Raw genomic sequence first — 17,401 nt, 5'->3', positions numbered from 1 at the left:
CGGACCGACGCCCTAGGGTGGAGCCCTTATCGGAGCACGTCGGCCCGGGCTGTTCTCGATAAGAACTTACGTAAGAACGATGGCTGGCTTGGTGCCTGAGGAACCAAGCCAGGTCAGAAACTTTTTTTGCGGGATCGGCGCGGATTAAGTCCCGCCCCGACGAAGAAAATGGAAATAATAATTTTGGTCCGGGCAAGCTCGCAGTCAGAAGCAGCTCACGGATTGCCATCCGAGTTCGCCGTGATTCCTTTCTTTTACACGGAAAGAAGGGGTGTCACACGAGGTCGTCGACCTCTTTTCCACCATGGAGCAACAACCTAACAGGGCCCATCGGGCCACCAAGGAGAAGAAGAAGTACGATGGTATGTATACAGCCTGAAGCCTCATTTTTTTTATATGCCTTCCGCAATGCTAACGCGCTTGAATCTTCTTTCTAGGCCCCAATCCTAAGGCCTTCGCATACTCAAACCCTGGAAAAGGAAACAAACAAGGCGCGCGATCGCACGATGTATGCGCCCTCCGATTTCAACTTCCCGGCATGGACGAACCGTGGGCTAACACCGTTACGTTGTCATAGATCAAAGAGAAAAGACTTCATGTTCCTTTGGTGGATCGTCTGCCCGAGGAGGCTCCCCCGCTGGTCGTTGCGGTGGTTGGACCCCCAGGTGTAAGTTGCCACTTTTCTATCTTCCTGGAAGCAAATGCGATACAGAATGCGATTGGATAGGAACTAACGAGTTTGCGATCACCAGGTCGGAAAAACCACCCTTGTAAAGTCTTTGATTCGCCGCTACACCAAGCAGACTCTTAGCACGCCGACCGGACCGTTGACAATCGTGACCTCGAAGAAGCGCCGGCTTACAATCATCGAATGTCCCTCCGACTCGCTGGCCAGTATGATCGATGTGGCCAAGATCGCGGATATCGTGCTTCTGATGATCGACGGCAATTATGGATTTGAGATGGAGACCATGGAATTCCTGAACGTGCTGGCCTCGAGTGGTATGCCCGGAAACGTGTTCGGAATCTTGACCCATCTGGATCTTTTCAAGAAGCAGAGCACCTTGCGGGCCGCCAAAAAGCGCTTGAAGAACCGTTTCTGGAGTGAGCTTTACAACGGCGCAAAGCTATTCTACCTCTCCGGTGTGGTTAATGGCCGGTACCCCGACCGCGAGATTCACAATCTTTCTCGCTTCCTATCCGTCATGAAGAACCCTCGACCGTTGATCTGGCGTAACTCTCACCCGTATGCGCTCGCAGATCGCTTCCTGGACATCACACCCCCAACCGACATCGAAGAGAACCCGAAGTGCGACCGGACGATAGCGTTGTATGGCTACCTGCGTGGTACCAACTTCTCCGCCCAAGGTGCCCGAGTGCATGTTCCCGGAGTCGGCGACTTGACTGTCTCAGGTATCGAGAGTCTCCCCGACCCTTGTCCTACGCCTCACATGGACCAACAACTAGCCAAGGCCGGCGGCAAGTCAAGCAAACGCAGACTGGGAGATAAGCAGAAACTCTTGTTCGCGCCCATGTCCGACGTCGGTGGTGTGTTGGTCGACAAAGATGCTGTTTACATTGATGTCAAGACAAACAACTTCGAGCGCGAGGAGGATGAGGAGAGTGACGACGAAGACCGTGGTCTCGGTGAGCAATTGGTTGTCGGCCTGCAGGGTGAGCGAAAGTTGCTCGGTGAAGCCGATGGCGGTGTCCGTCTGTTTAGCGGCGGTGAAGCTATAGCCAAGGCGGACGACGAGGATGATGCCGCGGGTAGAAAGCGCAGAAGGAACGTCCGGTTCATGGACGACGAAGACAAACAGACCGCACTGAACGACGATGACGAGGGATTCGACAGTGCAGAGGGCGACGAGGATGATGAGGAAATGGACGGTGATGAGGCTGATGGGGCTAGCGACGAGGAAGGGTTGGACCTCGCTGCCCCGGCAGACTTTGAAACCAGTTTCCGGGAGAAGCAAGATGGCAAAGACCGCGGAGACAAAGATGACATCGCATTTGCCGACAGCGACTCAGACCTTGGCTCTATCTCATCCGTCGAGGATCAGGAATTGGACAGCGACGAGGATGAGGATGACATGGAAGGCGAGGATGACGGCGCATTCCGCTGGAAAGAGAACATGGCCGCCAACATCAAAGCTCTCCACGCCAGCAGGCCTAAATACCGTGTTACCGACCTCTCGCGTATGATGTACGACGAATCTCTCGACCCCGCCGACGTGATCCGGAAATGGTCTGGCAAAGACACTGAGGAGGAAGAGGAAGAAGAGGAGGCCGAGGATGAGGGAGATGACTTCTTCAAGAAAACCAACAACGAGAAGGCGGAGCAGTCAGAGTATCGCTCTGTCCCTGAGTTCGACTATGAGGCCCTGGAACAGAAGTGGCAAGAGGAGGATCTCCTCGAGTCTTTACGCAGCCGATTTATCACCTCTCATCGCTCCGGAGACGGAGACGATGATTTCGATGATGATGAGGATGATGAAGGCGACGGAGAGTTCGAGGACCTCGAGACCGGGGAAGCATTTAATGGAATCGAAGATGAAGAGGATGGTGATGGCGATGATGACGAGGCTGAGGAGAACGATGGGCCCGTTGATCTGGATGCGGAGCGTGAGCGGAATGCAAAGAAAAAGGAGGAGCTGAGGCTACGCTTTGAAGAGGAAGATCGCGAAGGTTTCGCAAACTCCAAGGATAACTCAAGGCAGGACGGCGGCGGAGAAGACGAATTCGGTGAGGACGATTGGTACGACGCGCAGAAGGCCAAGCTACAGAAACAGCAAGATATCAACCGTGCCGAGTTTGACACCCTGGACCCGGCATCCCGGGCCAGAGCGGAGGGCTTCAAGGCCGGTACCTATGCCCGTATCGTCCTCGAGAACGTGCCCTGCGAGTTTGCGACGAAGTTCAACCCTCGCTACCCTGTCATCGTCGGTGGACTGGCACCAACCGAGGACCGATTTGGATACGTGCAGATCCGTATCAAGAGACACCGTTGGCACAAGAAGATCCTCAAGAGTAACGACCCGTTGATCTTCTCGCTTGGTTGGCGCCGGTTCCAAACCTTGCCCATTTACAGCACGTCCGACAGTCGGACGCGAAACCGAATGCTCAAATACAGCCCTGAGCACATGCACTGCTTCGCGACCTTCTACGGACCTCTCGTTGCCCCGAACACCTCGTTCTGCTGCGTGCAGACCTTCTCCAACAAAGCGCCGGGTTTCCGAATTGCCGCGACGGGAACGGTACTGAACGTGGACGAGCATACGGAGATCGTGAAGAAGCTGAAGTTGACCGGTATACCCTACAAGATCTTCAAGAACACCGCTTTCATCAAGGATATGTTCAACTCTGCGATTGAAATTGCCAAGTTCGAGGGAGCGTCCATTCGCACCGTGTCTGGCATTCGAGGTCAGATCAAGCGGGCCCTCAGCAAGCCCGAAGGGTTCTTCCGTGCCACGTTTGAAGACAAGATTCTCATGAGTGACATTGTTTTCTTGCGTGCCTGGTACCCGATCAAGCCGCATCGATTCTACAACCCGGTGACCAACCTGCTCGACCAGGATGAACAGGAGGGGTCGGGTGATGGTGGATGGAAGCGGATGCGTCTCACCGGCGAGGTCCGTCGTGACAAGGGCATCGCCACGCCCATGAACAAGGACTCGGCCTACCACAAGATCGAGCGACCCACGCGTCATTTCAACCCTCTCCGCGTGCCCCGACAGCTGGCTACCGACCTGCCCTTCAAGTCGCAGATCACCAAGATGAAGCAACACAAGGACCAGACATACATGCAGAAGCGGGCCGTCGTCCTCGGAGGCGAAGAGAAGAAGGCGCGCGACCTCATGCAGAAGCTCACTACGATGCGCAACGACAAGCAGAGCCGACGGGCGGAGAAGCAGGAAGAGCGACGCAAGGTCTACCGGGCCAAGGTTGCCGACAGCCTGGAGAAGAAGTCGGAGCGGGAGAAGAGAGAGCGTGATGATTACTGGCGACGTGAGGGTAAGAAGCGCAAGAACACCGGCGATGAAGGAGGCGGCGGCGGCAAGAAGCGCCGGTAGAGGAATTTACTCTGTCTATCTATATCCCTGGCGATTTCTGTCTTTGATTAGCTGGCAAAAGTTGTGTTGTGAATAATGCCCATATGTATCTATCAACCTGTTGCATGGGGGATGGCGTTGAAAAAAATATACCTGACGTTTGATCATTGCACTGCGACTATCCCACATCTGTCTTACTATTCCTACAGGAGAACGTTGATATTCCTGCTAGGACTAGGACCATCAACCATCTTGTATGCGCTCATTTCCCGATCTCGTGATATGCGCGCACGTGACCGCGCCGCGCACGCGTCGCCTCGACGATCGAGCGGACTGACAGTTGGACTTGTCTTATCGCATCGCATCCCCTCCACTTCCTGCCCACCTCATGTAGGCCGGCCCCCAATTTCATGTGCCCTTGGCCGTCTGCTGTCCTTCCATCTGGCATCTTTTCTCGGGCCAACTCCATTGGTCGGGCCCCTAGAAATAGAGGCGAAACGTGCTCGAGCCGCGCAGCCTACCGCCGGCCGACCACGCATTGCGCGTGTAGATTCCGGCGAGGCGCTCCTTGCAGGAATCTGCAACGCGGGAATTTCCTCAGATCGAGGAATTTGGTCACTGAGTCGATGAAAATTGTTCGGTGGACTGGGAAGCGCTTGACAGCTCCGCATCGGATATCTCCCCCCGCAACCCCCTCGTCTTAGACCGGGGATCCTCTAGGCGCCCGCTCTCGGGGCAGTGGTGGGTTTAACCGTTTCAAGCATCACATTTCTGACCAATCCTTCTTGTTTGTGATCGGGTTGCAGATACAGGAGAGTCGTCCTGTTGGACCAGAACCTATCATCCTACCTACCTACCCTAGTCGCTTTAACACAGCCGCACCCGACGGGAGCTCCCGTTGGCTTACCGACTATCATGGGCGGATCGCCGCATCTGACCGAGCGTCAACACGCGCAACACGCGACATTTCCTTCGCCGCGTCGAAATCCACAGTACCCTGTCTCGGCGACTCGTGGGAATGGACTCGTGGACTCGCAGCAGCTCCCGGACACTGATCGACATGCCAACCGCTGTTCAGTACCCGCTGCTCAAAGCACGGCGTCAACGCGAGCCGAGACAGGTCCTTCCAGCTTGCCTTATAAGACGAAAACCCGGAACGGCAGCTCAACATCATCCAGAGATCCCGTTCCCCAGCCACAAACACAAGAGCTACCAGGCTCGTCGAATAATTCGACCGCCCAGAGTGGCTACTCGCCCAAGCAGCCACAACCGCAACCTCCACCCATAGAAGCCGGAGACCCTCCCGCGGAAAACCTACGAGATAACGGCGCCCAATCCTCTACAATACCCAAAAGTCCATCGAAAATGTTACTGGGTCAGAAGCGAACGGCAATGGGGGTGGCGAAATCTGCGCACAGCCCGCAAGATTCTTATAGCGTCAATAAAACCGGCGTTGAAAGACGGCGCTCGGGCAGCATTGGCTCGCTCTCTCATGGGAATCGGATTGCGGCCGTAAGTGAAATGATAATTTGCTTGGGATTTCTCGTTTACTGATTTCAAACAAGTTGTCCGTACATCTCCGTACGCGCCTGTCTTATGCTGCATCCAAGATTGAGAAAAGCCGGCAAGGAAACACTGCACGGTTGCCAATGGGCCTACTAGAAAATGGCTCCCATGCACCCCCCGCAGATCTGGACTCGCTAAAACGCATGGGTTTTTACCATTACCCCGACATTCCCTTAGAAACTCATCAAGCGATGGACATGAATTCTCCTGATGGCACAACTGTGTCTGCACCGGATGCGTCAGTGCCATTTCATTCCCAGTTCCAGCAAGAGCCTTTGCGAGCGTCGCCAATAATTCGCTCCGGTTCATCCACCTCATTCACGCCACATCATGATCGGTCGAGATCCCATGGCTCAACACCAACGATCCCAAGACTTGCACCGCCAGCAGACATCATTCCGAAAAGTAGTAATCCACGGCGAAGAAGGCCGAATCCTAACGAAGCGTTCAGCTCCCAACGATACTCCCCCTTTCCCCTTCATCGACGACACCATTCACAACAGGAGTTCAGTGCTTCAAAACCGGTCACCAATTCGGAAACCCTCCTGGTACCTGGAACACCCCCACTTCAGCCACCATCTGGGGTAACTTCAACGCCGTATGGACATATTCAAGGCACAGCGATGGAACAGGATGCCATTGAGACGCTATTATTTATGTCCAGCCCGGGACACTCGGGGTATCATTCCAATTCCCAGAACTCTCAGGCCCAACCGAGCTTGGTACGGAACAGCGTTAGCAACTCCATAGATTCCATGACCAGCTCGAGATGGGGACAGGGGTCGCATCACAAGGATGAAAGCGACCAGTCCGGTTCCCACAGGCACGGATCGAATGCTGGATTGGAGTCGCAAGCAGGCGATGAGATCGATCGTATGCTAGACCAGATGGATAGCGACAGTGAGGACGAAAAGCCCTTTGCTCGTCATCACTCGAACAGTCTGAGCACAACTTCAATACAGAAAAAGAGCTCCAGCGGGCGGGAGACTCCTGGAGGGTCCTGAGCAGTCTGGCCATGAGGAGACCTCTTCGATGTCCTAGACTCGCCAAAAACATTGTAATCTTTCTTGCTTATGGTTTACTTTGGCTATTTTGCTTGCATCATACATCTAAGAATGCGTGAAGCATATACACCGCACTTTTTGGGAGCCTTTCAAAATCCCTATAATGACAGCATGAAGTGGAGATAATTTTTGGACATGGGCGTTGGCGGTTCTCTTTAAACAGGATACAATTCTACATCATTGTTTGGCTATAGCATTGAGCGATTGGACTGAATGGATTAGATTGACGTTGAGATCCTGCATGACGGATGTCTTTAGACTAACCATGTGGAGATCCTCGGCAACGTTGTTTCTACTTTCTACAGAAATACACCATCCCCCACTTCGACTTATCTTTATTTTGCTCTTTCACCATCCCACCGACCTCAATTTCCACCCTGCACATCAAGAATGTCCAATAGCAACGATACTTCCGGCGCTTCATCGTCGACGCCTTTCGAAGAAGGAGCCTTTCTCCCAGGCGGACATAACACCGACCCCCAACTGGCCGAAGACAGCCCCACGGCCAACTACAAGCTGAACCACCTCATGCTCCGCATCCGCGACCCCAAGCGCTCGCTTCATTTCTACGTCGACCTCATGGGTATGCGCACCGTCTTCACCATGAACACCGGCCCTTTCACCCTCTACTATCTCGGCTACCCGCCCACGGCCACCGACCGCGCCGACCTCGCCGCCTGGGCCTCCAAGGCCTCCAACCCTCGCAATCTCGCGCAGACCCTCGGCCTCCTGGAACTGTGCCACGTCCACGGTTCCGAGTCCGCCCCGGACTGCCAGGTCTCCACGGGCAACGTGCCCCCACACCTGGGGTTCGCGCACGTCGGGTTCACCGTCCCGGATGTCCCCGCGGCTGTCGCTCGGCTGCGAGCTGAAGGCGTCTCCATCTTCAAGGAACTCGGCGACAGTTCGCGCGAGAGCGTACCCCTGAGTCAATGGGAAGCTGACCGCGGCGTCGGACTCGGGGAGATCCATCCGAACTATAAACGGTTCTTCGATCAGATCGCTTACGTACTTGATCCGGTGGGTTCATCTATTCCCTTTATTATAAAAACATTCCTCGACACACAGGTGATAATCAGATAGCTGACCATATTGAATATATTAATAGGATGGATACATCGTCGAGCTCATCTCCCAGAACATGCAATAGATCTATCTAAAGAAGAAAGAATATAGAAGTGTATCTGTATTATTGCATGAAATAATAATACTACGAGTCCAGAGTCCTGCAGACATCAAGTCACTTTCCCTCTCTGCTTGCCTAACTTAGAATATTTTGTAGTCATGCTAACACAGATTTCCATACATAGCATAACTAGCAAGAACAACCAAATACATACACGCTATGCGAAAGAAGCAAGACGCCATATCAACAAAGAATGACTGCCAGAGGCCACTCCATCAACGACTTCAATTCATCTTCCTCCGAGCACGCAACGAGCATATTAATCTTCATGATGTCTTCCTCAAACGCCCCCTTCAAATACCAGTAATCCTCGAAGAGCGTGAACGTGAGATACAGGTGCGCGACAATCACGTATGAGAAATCGGCCCCTCCACCGGGTCGTTCTATCGATGTCAAGAATCCCGCCGGGATCAGTTCAGGCCAAGCCATGACGGCCGCGTCTTCGAGGTCAGCCTGCGTGTCTCGGGTGGATGCGTCGGGCCTGCGAGTCATCTGCGCCACGTACATGATGCGCATGAAGGTTTGCTCCAAGACACCGAGAGTATCGTTCTGTTCGCTGAGGATGTGATCCAGTCGCGTCTGCTCCCCGGGTTGAGTCGGATCGGTGGGACGAGCAGCGTCATGGGTGCTATGGCGGGCTCCTAGAGACGCAGCGTAGGACTTCAGGTCTTGCAGGGCTTTGTATGCGCCCGCGCAGAATCTCGCAATCCGCGGAGACCATGTCTCGGGGTGAGGGGGAGTGATGGTGGTGAACATTTCCACCGGGTACATCTGATAATCATCGGTCCTGTGGGCGAAGTGGAGCAGGTCTTTCATCGGGCTCATTCTCAGCTGGGGCCAGTACTTTGCGATGACGGAAATCAGTCCGCGGATGAGGACGATCCAATCGAATCGCGGGTGAAGCTGCTGCGGGCATTCTGGGGATTGGAAGGACGCCGAGAGAACGTCGCTCCTGTTTCGTACTCGAAGCGAGCCGAAGGCGAAACCGACCAGGAGCATTGCGCCAACGAAGATCTCACCGCAGTTGGACGTTGACAGGCTGGATAGTGCCTTCCGGAACCCGCCCAGACCAATCTGATGATGCGCAAAGATCACCTCTAAATGGGCGGCATTCATGCTGAGCTCCGATGGGGAAGCGGGATCTTGATATGTTGGATGCATGGAGTGCCCTCGATTGGTGGGCTTGTCTGGGTAGAAGTAATCCAGCCCGGCCAGCGCAAGTGACAAACGCATGAGAAACGTTCGCGTACTCCGGAAACACGGTCTCCCAGACGCGCCGTTTGCTCGGATTCAGCGACATTCGTTTCGTGGTATTCGTGACAAAATGCGAGAGCAGACGGAGGTCCACCATGTTGAGCGGCAGATTCTCCCTGGGCCCGCCAGATGTCGGCGCGACGGAAAGGCCGGCGAGGAAGTCCAACGGACGGGGAGAGACGGATTCAGATGGTGCATCTTGCGACGACTCGACCGACTTCCTGCTGTCGCCCGTTGAAGACCCAGCCCGAAGGATTGCGTCCGGGTCCCTGCGAGCGCGGAGCTTCGGCCGCACAGGGGAAGTGGCTCTGGGATACACGCAAGGCGCTTCCCTGAATGAACAGGCTCCACAAGTCGGTTTCAGTTCGTCACACTAACTCCATTAACCTACGTATTCCATCATATCGCGGTTCCTCTCACCTTGACCCGTCGAGCTTTACAGGTATAGCAGCCATTGCGCGACTTGCGGTGGCTCACGCGGTGTCGTTGGCGTTCTCGCCTGGCAGTGTCTTCTGATGGAACCATTTTGCTGGTTCAGAACAAGGAGGGACACCAACGCCATGCGCTGGACTATGTCATTGGCGACGATCTATGTAAAGCCGGATGGTGTGATGGAGGTCGCCGGTAAGAAAGGGAAACGGAAGGTGTTCTATGATGAACGAACAAGGAACTACGAAAGGAATTTAGGTGGGAGGACCCAACCAGAAGAATAAACTATTAGACTATTAATGCTAGCGGTACCAGATGGTCGACCCACGGCTCTTTAAATTAAGCGGACCCAACCAGCGACGGCGCCTTCACCGGTTGCAGAAAGACCTCGGACGAGTCTGCGCGGTCCGAATTCAATCGGGCGCGACCTCCCCCGTGGATCTCATTCAACACCTTTCCAGGATACACGAGGAGGAGGAAGACCGCCTGCACAGCCATGAGGATGGCGTCGAAGATATACAGCAGGTACTCCCGCTCCATGATGTATCCCGCGTTACCCTGCACAAACTCCACGACACGGAAGATCGAGCGGACGAAGATCAAGAGACACGCAGCATACATGGCATAGAGCATGTACTCCCACGAGGTGCGCCATGACGCCGGGAAGGTTGTCAGAGGGGTGTAGGTACCAAGTTTGCGAACGCGGTAGTGGAATACAGCAGCCACCAGGACAAAAACACCAAAGATGAAAAGTTGCACCGCGAGACCGGCGATGACAATGGTTTCGCCGTTCTCCATGGCTTCCAGCGAGCCTGCTGCCATGTATCCACCACCTGCAGGTCCATCCATGTCAGCTGTGAAACGACGATACAAGAGACAGATGCTGGATGGCCACTACTTACCACCGCACTGCAGAACGAATGAAATCACGTCTCCGGCTACGAAGATCTTGGTCAGGTACTTGACAGGAATGAGCGATTCGTTTTCGGCACCAAGCCGGACAATCAGTCTTCCCAAAGTCATGTAAATCGAGGCCGCGAACAGAGGCGGAGCGACCAGGATGAGCATTGTCTGAACGATGTAGGGCCCCAAGGCGGTGGTGTCGAAATGCGAGAAGATTCGGGCGAAATAGCCAGCTGCCTCGACTGGATAGCCATGAGAAATAATCAGATCATCGGTTTCCTGTCGAGGACAAGCGTCCGAAAAGAATCAGGATCATAGGCAACACTTACGCAGAAGACCAATGAAAAATGCCGTGAAAAACATTGCGCGATGGCGGAGGATGAAGATTCCATGGAGCACAGCCAGTGCCAGGAAGACGGCGCCTGAAACCGCCGCCGCAGGAATTGAAGGAGTGTATCGATAGAGAACGAAGGTGATCATCTCTGGGGGATAGTCTTGATCGGCCATATTGAATCGATTCAATTGACCACGGCTTAGGGGGTGTATGCAGCGGGATGGGGATTAACGAACGGCGAATTGGCGGGAAATCAAAGAAGGAGAGAAGATTTAAAGAAGGTGATCGGCCTCATGAGGGCGAGGGCTACCAACAACTCCAAGAAGTAATTCCGGGCGCTTCTTAAGGTACGTTGTGTTCTCGAGTGGCAATAATAATGAAGCGACCCAAGCTCCATTTGTAGAATACGAGAGTACGGGGATCCAATTGACGACCATCTACCATGTCTTGGCTGACCTTTATTTTATGACTCCAGCCATTTTCTCAACATGGATCTTTAACGTGCTTTGTGCCAATGAGTTCAATGAAGAGGGAATCTCTTGCAGCATCGAGCATCTTGCTATGTGGCCCCATTCCTCCCGAGCCAGGTAAGATCACGGTAAACTGTCTGTTGCGTTAATTGATCCTTTTCGTTTACCTTCTGATCTGCTCTGATCCTCGTTCATGCACTTTGCCAGCGGCATTTATCTACAATCTACTTCCCGTTCTCTTGCCCCGGACCCGGACTGGAAAGCGTTCTGTTTTTGGCTGACCTGCGTAGTGGAGCAGGGAGGAGTCGTTTGACCTAACTGGAAGGATATTGGTAGGATCATCGCTCGGCTGCACATTTCAGGCAGAAGGAGGCTATCTAAAGGAGTAAGAAGATTTCGAAGGCCTGCGTGCCTCCACTAACGGTGTAGACTGTTCCCATCGCGTGGAAGAATCCGGGGTAGTGCAGGCCGAGCACACATCGAGTCTGGATTGAGATGGAGTATATCTATACTGCCGGGACTGGAATCCCCGAGCATATTCCGTCGTATCCAGGAAACTTGGCACAGACGTTCCCTGGCAAGGAAAGGAGGATTAACCGTTCTCGATCGATATCATGATGCAGCCCGGTAGGACTCCGTCAGTGGGGTGGCGAGCTCCACTTGACTATCCCTACCAGAAAACTTAATAGGTTTCCATGTGGAAACTGGAAAGGAAAGAGGGAAGTGAATTCATGGCGTCTCTTTCCATGACGCTATTGGAAAGCTGCGGCAAAAAACATTCCCTAGCAGGATGTCACAATTGTCTCTTCCTTTCTTCCGTATACTTCCTGGAGTTTGACCTTGACTCTGAATGACTATTCCAGAATATCGGGTACTGGAAGATCATCATGGGCCCGAAATGTCCCCTTACCACGGTTGGTGCCTGGTCGATCCATAAAACCTCCTTTTTCCGACCCGCATCTCTTCTCTCTGAAGCAACTACGAATTCTCTACGAGTACGAGAGTACCGAAACTCCGGGAGGAAGCCTGGATGGGTGCAACGTCACCAGTCATCAACATCGCGTTCGTATAGAACCATCCCTTAAAACACAATTATGACTAGCAGCTTGGCAGTAGAAGGAGAAAATACAAATAGAAAATACCGAGGACCACAGAATTGCCTATATATACTCCCACATGGTGCTGCCGCTGAGCGATCTTTAATTCTCAACGCATATACTTGATTCTGGAAGTGACCATGCGAATCCTCTCTTCTTTCTTGGTTGGACAGTTCCTGGCATGGCACGCCTTAGCGAGCTGCTCCTCCAAACTCACCCGGCCATTGTCATACACTGTGAATGGAAATTCTATTCCTGTCCATGAGAACACGACTCTGAAATTGTCCTCCAATGGCACCACCCCCTCGATCCTGATTCTGGACTATGGCAGGAACGTCGAAGGGCTCGCTTCCTTCGAAGTTGCCCACCGTACGGGAGACACATCTGTTTTTGAGATGTCCTATGGTGAATCTAGGGCGGTTCTGGATTCGTACATGGTCAGTATCCACCCTCAAGAAGGAAAAAGGTGCACGGGTGGTGCTGACAACGGCCCCTTCTCCAGTCTGACGGGCCCTTGGACTTCTCTGCAGCGATGGATACCTATCGCATCAACCGATACAACCTCAGCAGCGGTTCGGAATCCGTTCACACCAACCGTCTGATCCAGGGCGGCCTTCGATACCAAAAGCTCAACCTATCGACCGCCGGCGAGCTAGAGCTGTCGTCCATTGGCTTCCGTCCCACCGTCGATGATACGCCTCTCAGTAAGCTTCCTGGCGCATTTCGCTGTTCCGATCCAGTCTTGACTCGCATCTGGGAAGTCGGAGCCCGCACCATGCAGCTGAACGAGTTCCCTGCCAACTCGCTGCCGGACTTCTGGGTCATCACTGAGGAGGGCGCCTTCGTCGAGAGTTTGAGTCCTCAGCCCTTCTCCGCGGACTATGCCAGCGCAATGACTGCCTTCGAGCTGGACTTTGTTGCCAAGCCCATACGGAATGGGTTTGGCTTCACAGTCCTGAGTGATACCCTGGGAAAAGGAATATACCTCTTTGTCAATATTGCCAACAGCTCAATCTCAGCGCATGCGGGTTCGTCTGAGCTTTCAGACTCCTTGGTCGTTGCACCATTGCCACCCTCTGTCTCTCTAGGTCATTGGCATCGGGTTCACTCTAGTGTGGACAGCTCTCAGATCAGTATCTCTATTGATGGGTCCACTGTCCTCAATTTCACGCAGACCACGAGCTTCTTCGGCTCGTTCGGCTTGGGTGCCTCGCTGCATCACGCCGCCATGTTTACGAATGTCTCGTTGACTGCATTTGGCACGGAAATGTACAGCTCACGCTTGAACAGCAAGTCTGACTTGCAGGCTTTCCTCATAGGCACCAACCCTTTGCCAGTTGAGGTGGATGGGTCCCGCAGGGATCGGATTGCCTATGCTGGCGATTTGGATATGACCACGGGCAGTGCGCTTGCAAGCACTTATGGTCGTGAATATATCAATGGCACGATCTCCCTATTAGGCTCCTTTCAGCTTCTACCCGGGTTTTTCGTTCCAACGGCCAAAGTGCAACAACCGCCACGTTCTGCGGACCTGTCTGCCAATATTACAGGTCTCATTGGATACTCCTTCAGTATGGTGAGCGCCATGGCGCAGTACTATGAGCAGACCGGTGAAACGGACTTTGTCTCCAGATGGGGCCCCAAGGCAGCGCGGATGCTCGACTGGGCACATTCTCAAGTGCTCCCGAATGGGATCCTGAATATCTCCAACCAAGCATTTGCCGGAGACTGGAATTATTATGACCCACCAGTAGGGGGCGAAGTGGCCAAGTTCAACCTTATTTATGCCTCTACACTCAAGAAATGGATCCCCTTGATGGACGACGCTGGTCTCAACTCTACCCTTTACATGCGACGTCTGGACGCCCTCAGGGCCGCGATCAACCGCCACCTCTGGAGCAACTCCCTGCAGGCCTACTACCACTCGGACACGCACCGGGATTTCTTCTCCCAGGAAGCAAACGCCCTCGCCATCCTCAGCGACACCATCCCCGTGAACGGCACCGGCAACTTTACCGCCCGCGCCTTGCTGTCTACCATGGCCCGCGAGCTCGATGTGCCCGCAGGGCCGCTAGCCTTCTCCCCCGCCAGCAAAGCAAGCGGATGGGCGCAAATGATCAGCCCCTACTCCTCGGGATATCACCTCCAGGCAGCATTCCATGCTCGAGACGGCCCTGCGGCCAAGCATCTGCTCCAGACGCTGTGGGGCCCCATGAGCGACCCCAAACACACTAACTACACCGGCTGCTTTTGGGAGGTCCTCGGCGAAGACGGCACTCCGGGACTGGGCTCTGGGACCTCTCTCTGTCACGCGTGGAGTGCTGCTCCAACTGCTGCTCTGAGCAGATACGTTCTTGGAGTCGCGCCAGCAAAGGCAGGCTACAGTGAATGGACGATAACACCGCAGACACTGGACTTGAGGTGGGCGGAGGGCCGCTATCCAGTCCCGCAGGGGGCGTTCGAGGTGAAGTGGCGCTACGACAGCTCTGACTTTCTACACATGACTGTAACTCCTCCTGCTGGTACGAAGGGAACCGTGTATCTTCCTGCTCCTATGAGGCGGAAGGTCCGGAAGTATGAGGTCACAGGAGGAGTCGCCAACCGAGACGGAGGGTTCACCGTGGGCGACACGGAGTTTGTATTCCAACAGACGGCCTAGGTAGCAGGTTCCTTTGTAAAGCATTCTCTTTGGCCCTGAGTCCCTCCATAGATCATGCCATGTACACAACCCACGTCGGCTGTATTATCCTTCTCTTTTTCCTAGACTCCGTGCTTTCCAGGCATGTTGAACTAGACTATTGGCTATAGACATTACCATCCTGCGGACTAGAAAATATGCATAATCCCCTCGATTAGAATTCAATCAATTTCAGGACCAACCTATTGAACATGATTTGGCACGGTAGCTCCGCCGAACGAGTCTTGGGACGAAGTGGAGCCGGCGATCCATGGGTCTTTCGATGCCTTCGTGTTCTCGTACTTTCGTATCCTCGGATTTCGCATCTCCGTATCCTCGGACTCTCGTGTTCTCGTATCTTCGTGTCTTCAGTCCTTGTCGAACGAAATTTTCAGGCCAAGCTTTGTCTGTGGGGTTTGGACTCCACCGCTCGGGAAATGCAACTGTAGAGCCGTTGGATGATGTCGGCAAGGCTCCGCTGAAGTGAACGTGCGAAGTAACGATGAAGGTTCCATTGCGTCACATGAAAGAGCGTTACCCTACGGACCTAACGACATCTGCACTTCGACTCTGACCTCTAGGCTTCTCTGCGGTGGCGCCGCATCGTCAACGACCTTTGCAGGTGTCACACACAAGGGCCATCTGATTCAAACGGAGCACACATGTAGCCGGCGTAGATTCGTATGCCGCCAATGTTTGGTATCCAGGCAAGCGATATGCGTCTCTCCTCCAGTCTTCATCGCTTGTGTCGCGGCCAACGGTGCGAAGGTCCGTCTCCAAGGAATCGATCATCTCCGACAGCTCAGTCTCAGTCTCCAGGGGCAGATGCCGTGAGGGAGCATAGGCGATATGATCATCTCAGTATTACTCGGGTACTATTCGCCCGAGGTGAGTGCTGGGATCCTTCACAGGCCACGCGACTCCATTCAGTGTAGGCACGGTCGATGAATAGGAAATGTGATCTGCGCTGGACATTGCAACCCTAGGGACATCCAACATTCTTGCATACAACTACTGCTGCTGCTGTTGCTTGGCCTGCGTCTGGCCTAGGTATAAATCTTGTGATTGTACCACTAGCATACACTGGAAGTCAATTACCACCTTCCACGTCGGTTCCTTAGGGATTTTGCTCTATAAATCCCAGAATATCAATATGAAAACCAACACTCTCATTGCGCTTTCGGCTTTGCCTTCCCTCGGCCTCGCGCTGTCGACAGGGCCAACCAAGCAGCCAGGGCTGAACTCACTAATGGAAAAGCGAGGAAAGCTGTACTTTGGAACCATCAACGAGGTGAACTACCTGAACGATACCAAGCACACCGCAATTCTCTCCAACCGCAACGAGTTCGGTCAAATCACGCCCGAAAATAGCCAAAAGGTATACACGGTATCACCCTACTTGCCCTGTGATCATGCGCTGATGCATACCCAACGCAGTTCGCCGCCACCGAGCCGCAGCGTGGCGTGTTCAACTTCACCAACGCTGACCGTCTCGTTGATCGCGCGCTGGCCCGCGGCCAGGAGGTGCGCTGCCACAATCTAGTGTGGTACAATGGTCTTCCGGAGTGGTTGACGTTAGGCACCTGGGACCGTCCCACTCTCCTAGACATCATGGAGAATCACATCAAGCATGTTGTGCAGCATTACAGGGGTCGCTGCTATGCCTGGGACGTGGTGAACGAGGCCTTCAACGAGGACGGCAGCTACCGCGACACGATCTGGTATAAGACAATCGGACCGGAGTATATCCCTCTTGCCTACGAGCTGGCCGCCAAATACGACCCCATGGCGAAGCTATACTACAACGACTATGGCATTGAGTTTGTGAACAACAAGTCCGTCGCGTCGGCCCGTCTCGTCCAGGATCTTCGGGCCCAGGGCGTAAAGCTGGACGGGGTCGGCTTGCAGGGCCACCTTCCGGCAATTCAATCCCCGAATTACGACGACCAGATGGCGGGTCTTAAGCTGTTTACCGACCTCGGGGTGGAGGTGGCGTATACCGAGCTGGATGTCTTTATCCAGATGCCCAACAACGCGGCCAAAACGGCGCAACAGGCCCAGGCCTATGTGGATACTTTGCGCGCTTGTCTCGATACTCCGAAATGCGCCGGGATCACGCTCTGGGGATTCTACGATCCGTACTCATGGGTGTGGGAGGGAGTCCCTGGGTTTGGAGATCCTTGTTTGTGGGATGCCAGATATAATAAAAAGCCGGTCTACGATGAGATGGCGAAGGTGCTGAAGCAGTAGCTGGAGAGGGCAGTCTACCATCCAGTGAGCTGGCTCAGCGATGGAGATATAGTGAATGTTGGAGGCTGTTCCAGATACAACGTAACTCGGCTTAGTACTCCTGTACTAATGATTATATT

At 53.8% G+C, this 17,401-nt stretch overlaps 6 protein-coding genes across 6 annotated transcripts; 5 read left to right on the top strand and 1 right to left on the bottom strand.

The window, feature by feature from the left end:
* The first annotated feature begins 218 nt into the window (after window positions 1-218).
* Window positions 219-4,215, top strand: P170DRAFT_396506 (GTPase BMS1). The gene is made up of 4 exons (XM_024846122.1): window positions 219-362; window positions 438-508; window positions 578-667; window positions 753-4,215. The coding sequence occupies exons 1-4, from the start codon at window positions 305-307 to the stop codon at window positions 4,071-4,073; spliced, it is 3,540 nt and encodes a 1,179-aa protein (XP_024711121.1). The 5' UTR covers window positions 219-304; the 3' UTR covers window positions 4,074-4,215.
* A 752-nt stretch (window positions 4,216-4,967) lies between these two features.
* P170DRAFT_471218 (uncharacterized protein) lies at window positions 4,968-6,622 on the top strand (the record flags this gene model as incomplete). The annotated part of the gene is made up of 2 exons (XM_024852821.1): window positions 4,968-5,564; window positions 5,618-6,622. 2 exons carry the CDS (start codon window positions 4,968-4,970, stop codon window positions 6,620-6,622), a joined length of 1,602 nt encoding a protein of 533 aa, XP_024711120.1.
* A 424-nt stretch (window positions 6,623-7,046) lies between these two features.
* P170DRAFT_372118 (putative lactoylglutathione lyase (Glo1)) lies at window positions 7,047-7,840 on the top strand. The gene is made up of 2 exons (XM_024845193.1): window positions 7,047-7,702; window positions 7,791-7,840. The coding sequence occupies exons 1-2, from the start codon at window positions 7,073-7,075 to the stop codon at window positions 7,830-7,832; spliced, it is 672 nt and encodes a 223-aa protein (XP_024711119.1). The 5' UTR covers window positions 7,047-7,072; the 3' UTR covers window positions 7,833-7,840.
* A 211-nt stretch (window positions 7,841-8,051) lies between these two features.
* On the bottom strand, window positions 8,052-10,934 carry P170DRAFT_453064 (RTA1-domain-containing protein; the record flags this gene model as incomplete). The annotated part of the gene is made up of 6 exons (XM_024851330.1): window positions 8,052-8,963; window positions 9,109-9,495; window positions 9,543-9,621; window positions 9,901-10,384; window positions 10,454-10,696; window positions 10,784-10,934. 6 exons carry the CDS (start codon window positions 10,932-10,934, stop codon window positions 8,052-8,054), a joined length of 2,256 nt encoding a protein of 751 aa, XP_024711118.1.
* A 1,561-nt stretch (window positions 10,935-12,495) lies between these two features.
* On the top strand, window positions 12,496-15,014 carry P170DRAFT_346347 (putative alpha-L-rhamnosidase C; the record flags this gene model as incomplete). Its single annotated transcript, XM_024843562.1, has 2 exons — window positions 12,496-12,792; window positions 12,858-15,014. The coding sequence occupies 2 exons, from the start codon at window positions 12,496-12,498 to the stop codon at window positions 15,012-15,014; spliced, it is 2,454 nt and encodes an 817-aa protein (XP_024711117.1).
* A 1,171-nt stretch (window positions 15,015-16,185) lies between these two features.
* P170DRAFT_471212 (endo-1,4-beta-xylanase) lies at window positions 16,186-17,282 on the top strand (the record flags this gene model as incomplete). The annotated part of the gene is made up of 2 exons (XM_024852820.1): window positions 16,186-16,410; window positions 16,470-17,282. 2 exons carry the CDS (start codon window positions 16,186-16,188, stop codon window positions 17,280-17,282), a joined length of 1,038 nt encoding a protein of 345 aa, XP_024711116.1.
* Window positions 17,283-17,401: the final 119 nt, after the last annotated feature.

Source organism: Aspergillus steynii (genome assembly GCF_002849105.1).
Source record: "Aspergillus steynii IBT 23096 chromosome Unknown P170scaffold_1, whole genome shotgun sequence".
Lineage (NCBI taxonomy): Eukaryota > Fungi > Ascomycota > Eurotiomycetes > Eurotiales > Aspergillaceae > Aspergillus > Aspergillus steynii.
Note: the sequence above shows the minus strand (reverse complement) of the source record. Positions and strands in the feature narration are given on the sequence as shown.

Bases quoted from the DNA above. Each gene is read 5' to 3' on its own strand.
- P170DRAFT_396506 (XM_024846122.1), top strand. From the start codon at position 305: ATGGAGCAACAACCTAACAGGGCCCATCGGGCCACCAAGGAGAAGAAG. The intron at 363-437 runs GTATGTATACAG...TCTTCTTTCTAG, and splicing joins GGAGAAGAAGAAGTACGATG to GCCCCAATCCTAAGGCCTTC. The intron at 668-752 runs GTAAGTTGCCAC...TGCGATCACCAG, and splicing joins CGGTGGTTGGACCCCCAGGT to GTCGGAAAAACCACCCTTGT.
- P170DRAFT_372118 (XM_024845193.1), top strand. From the start codon at position 7,073: ATGTCCAATAGCAACGATACTTCCGGCGCTTCATCGTCGACGCCTTTC. The intron at 7,703-7,790 runs GTGGGTTCATCT...ATATATTAATAG, and splicing joins TCGCTTACGTACTTGATCCG to GATGGATACATCGTCGAGCT.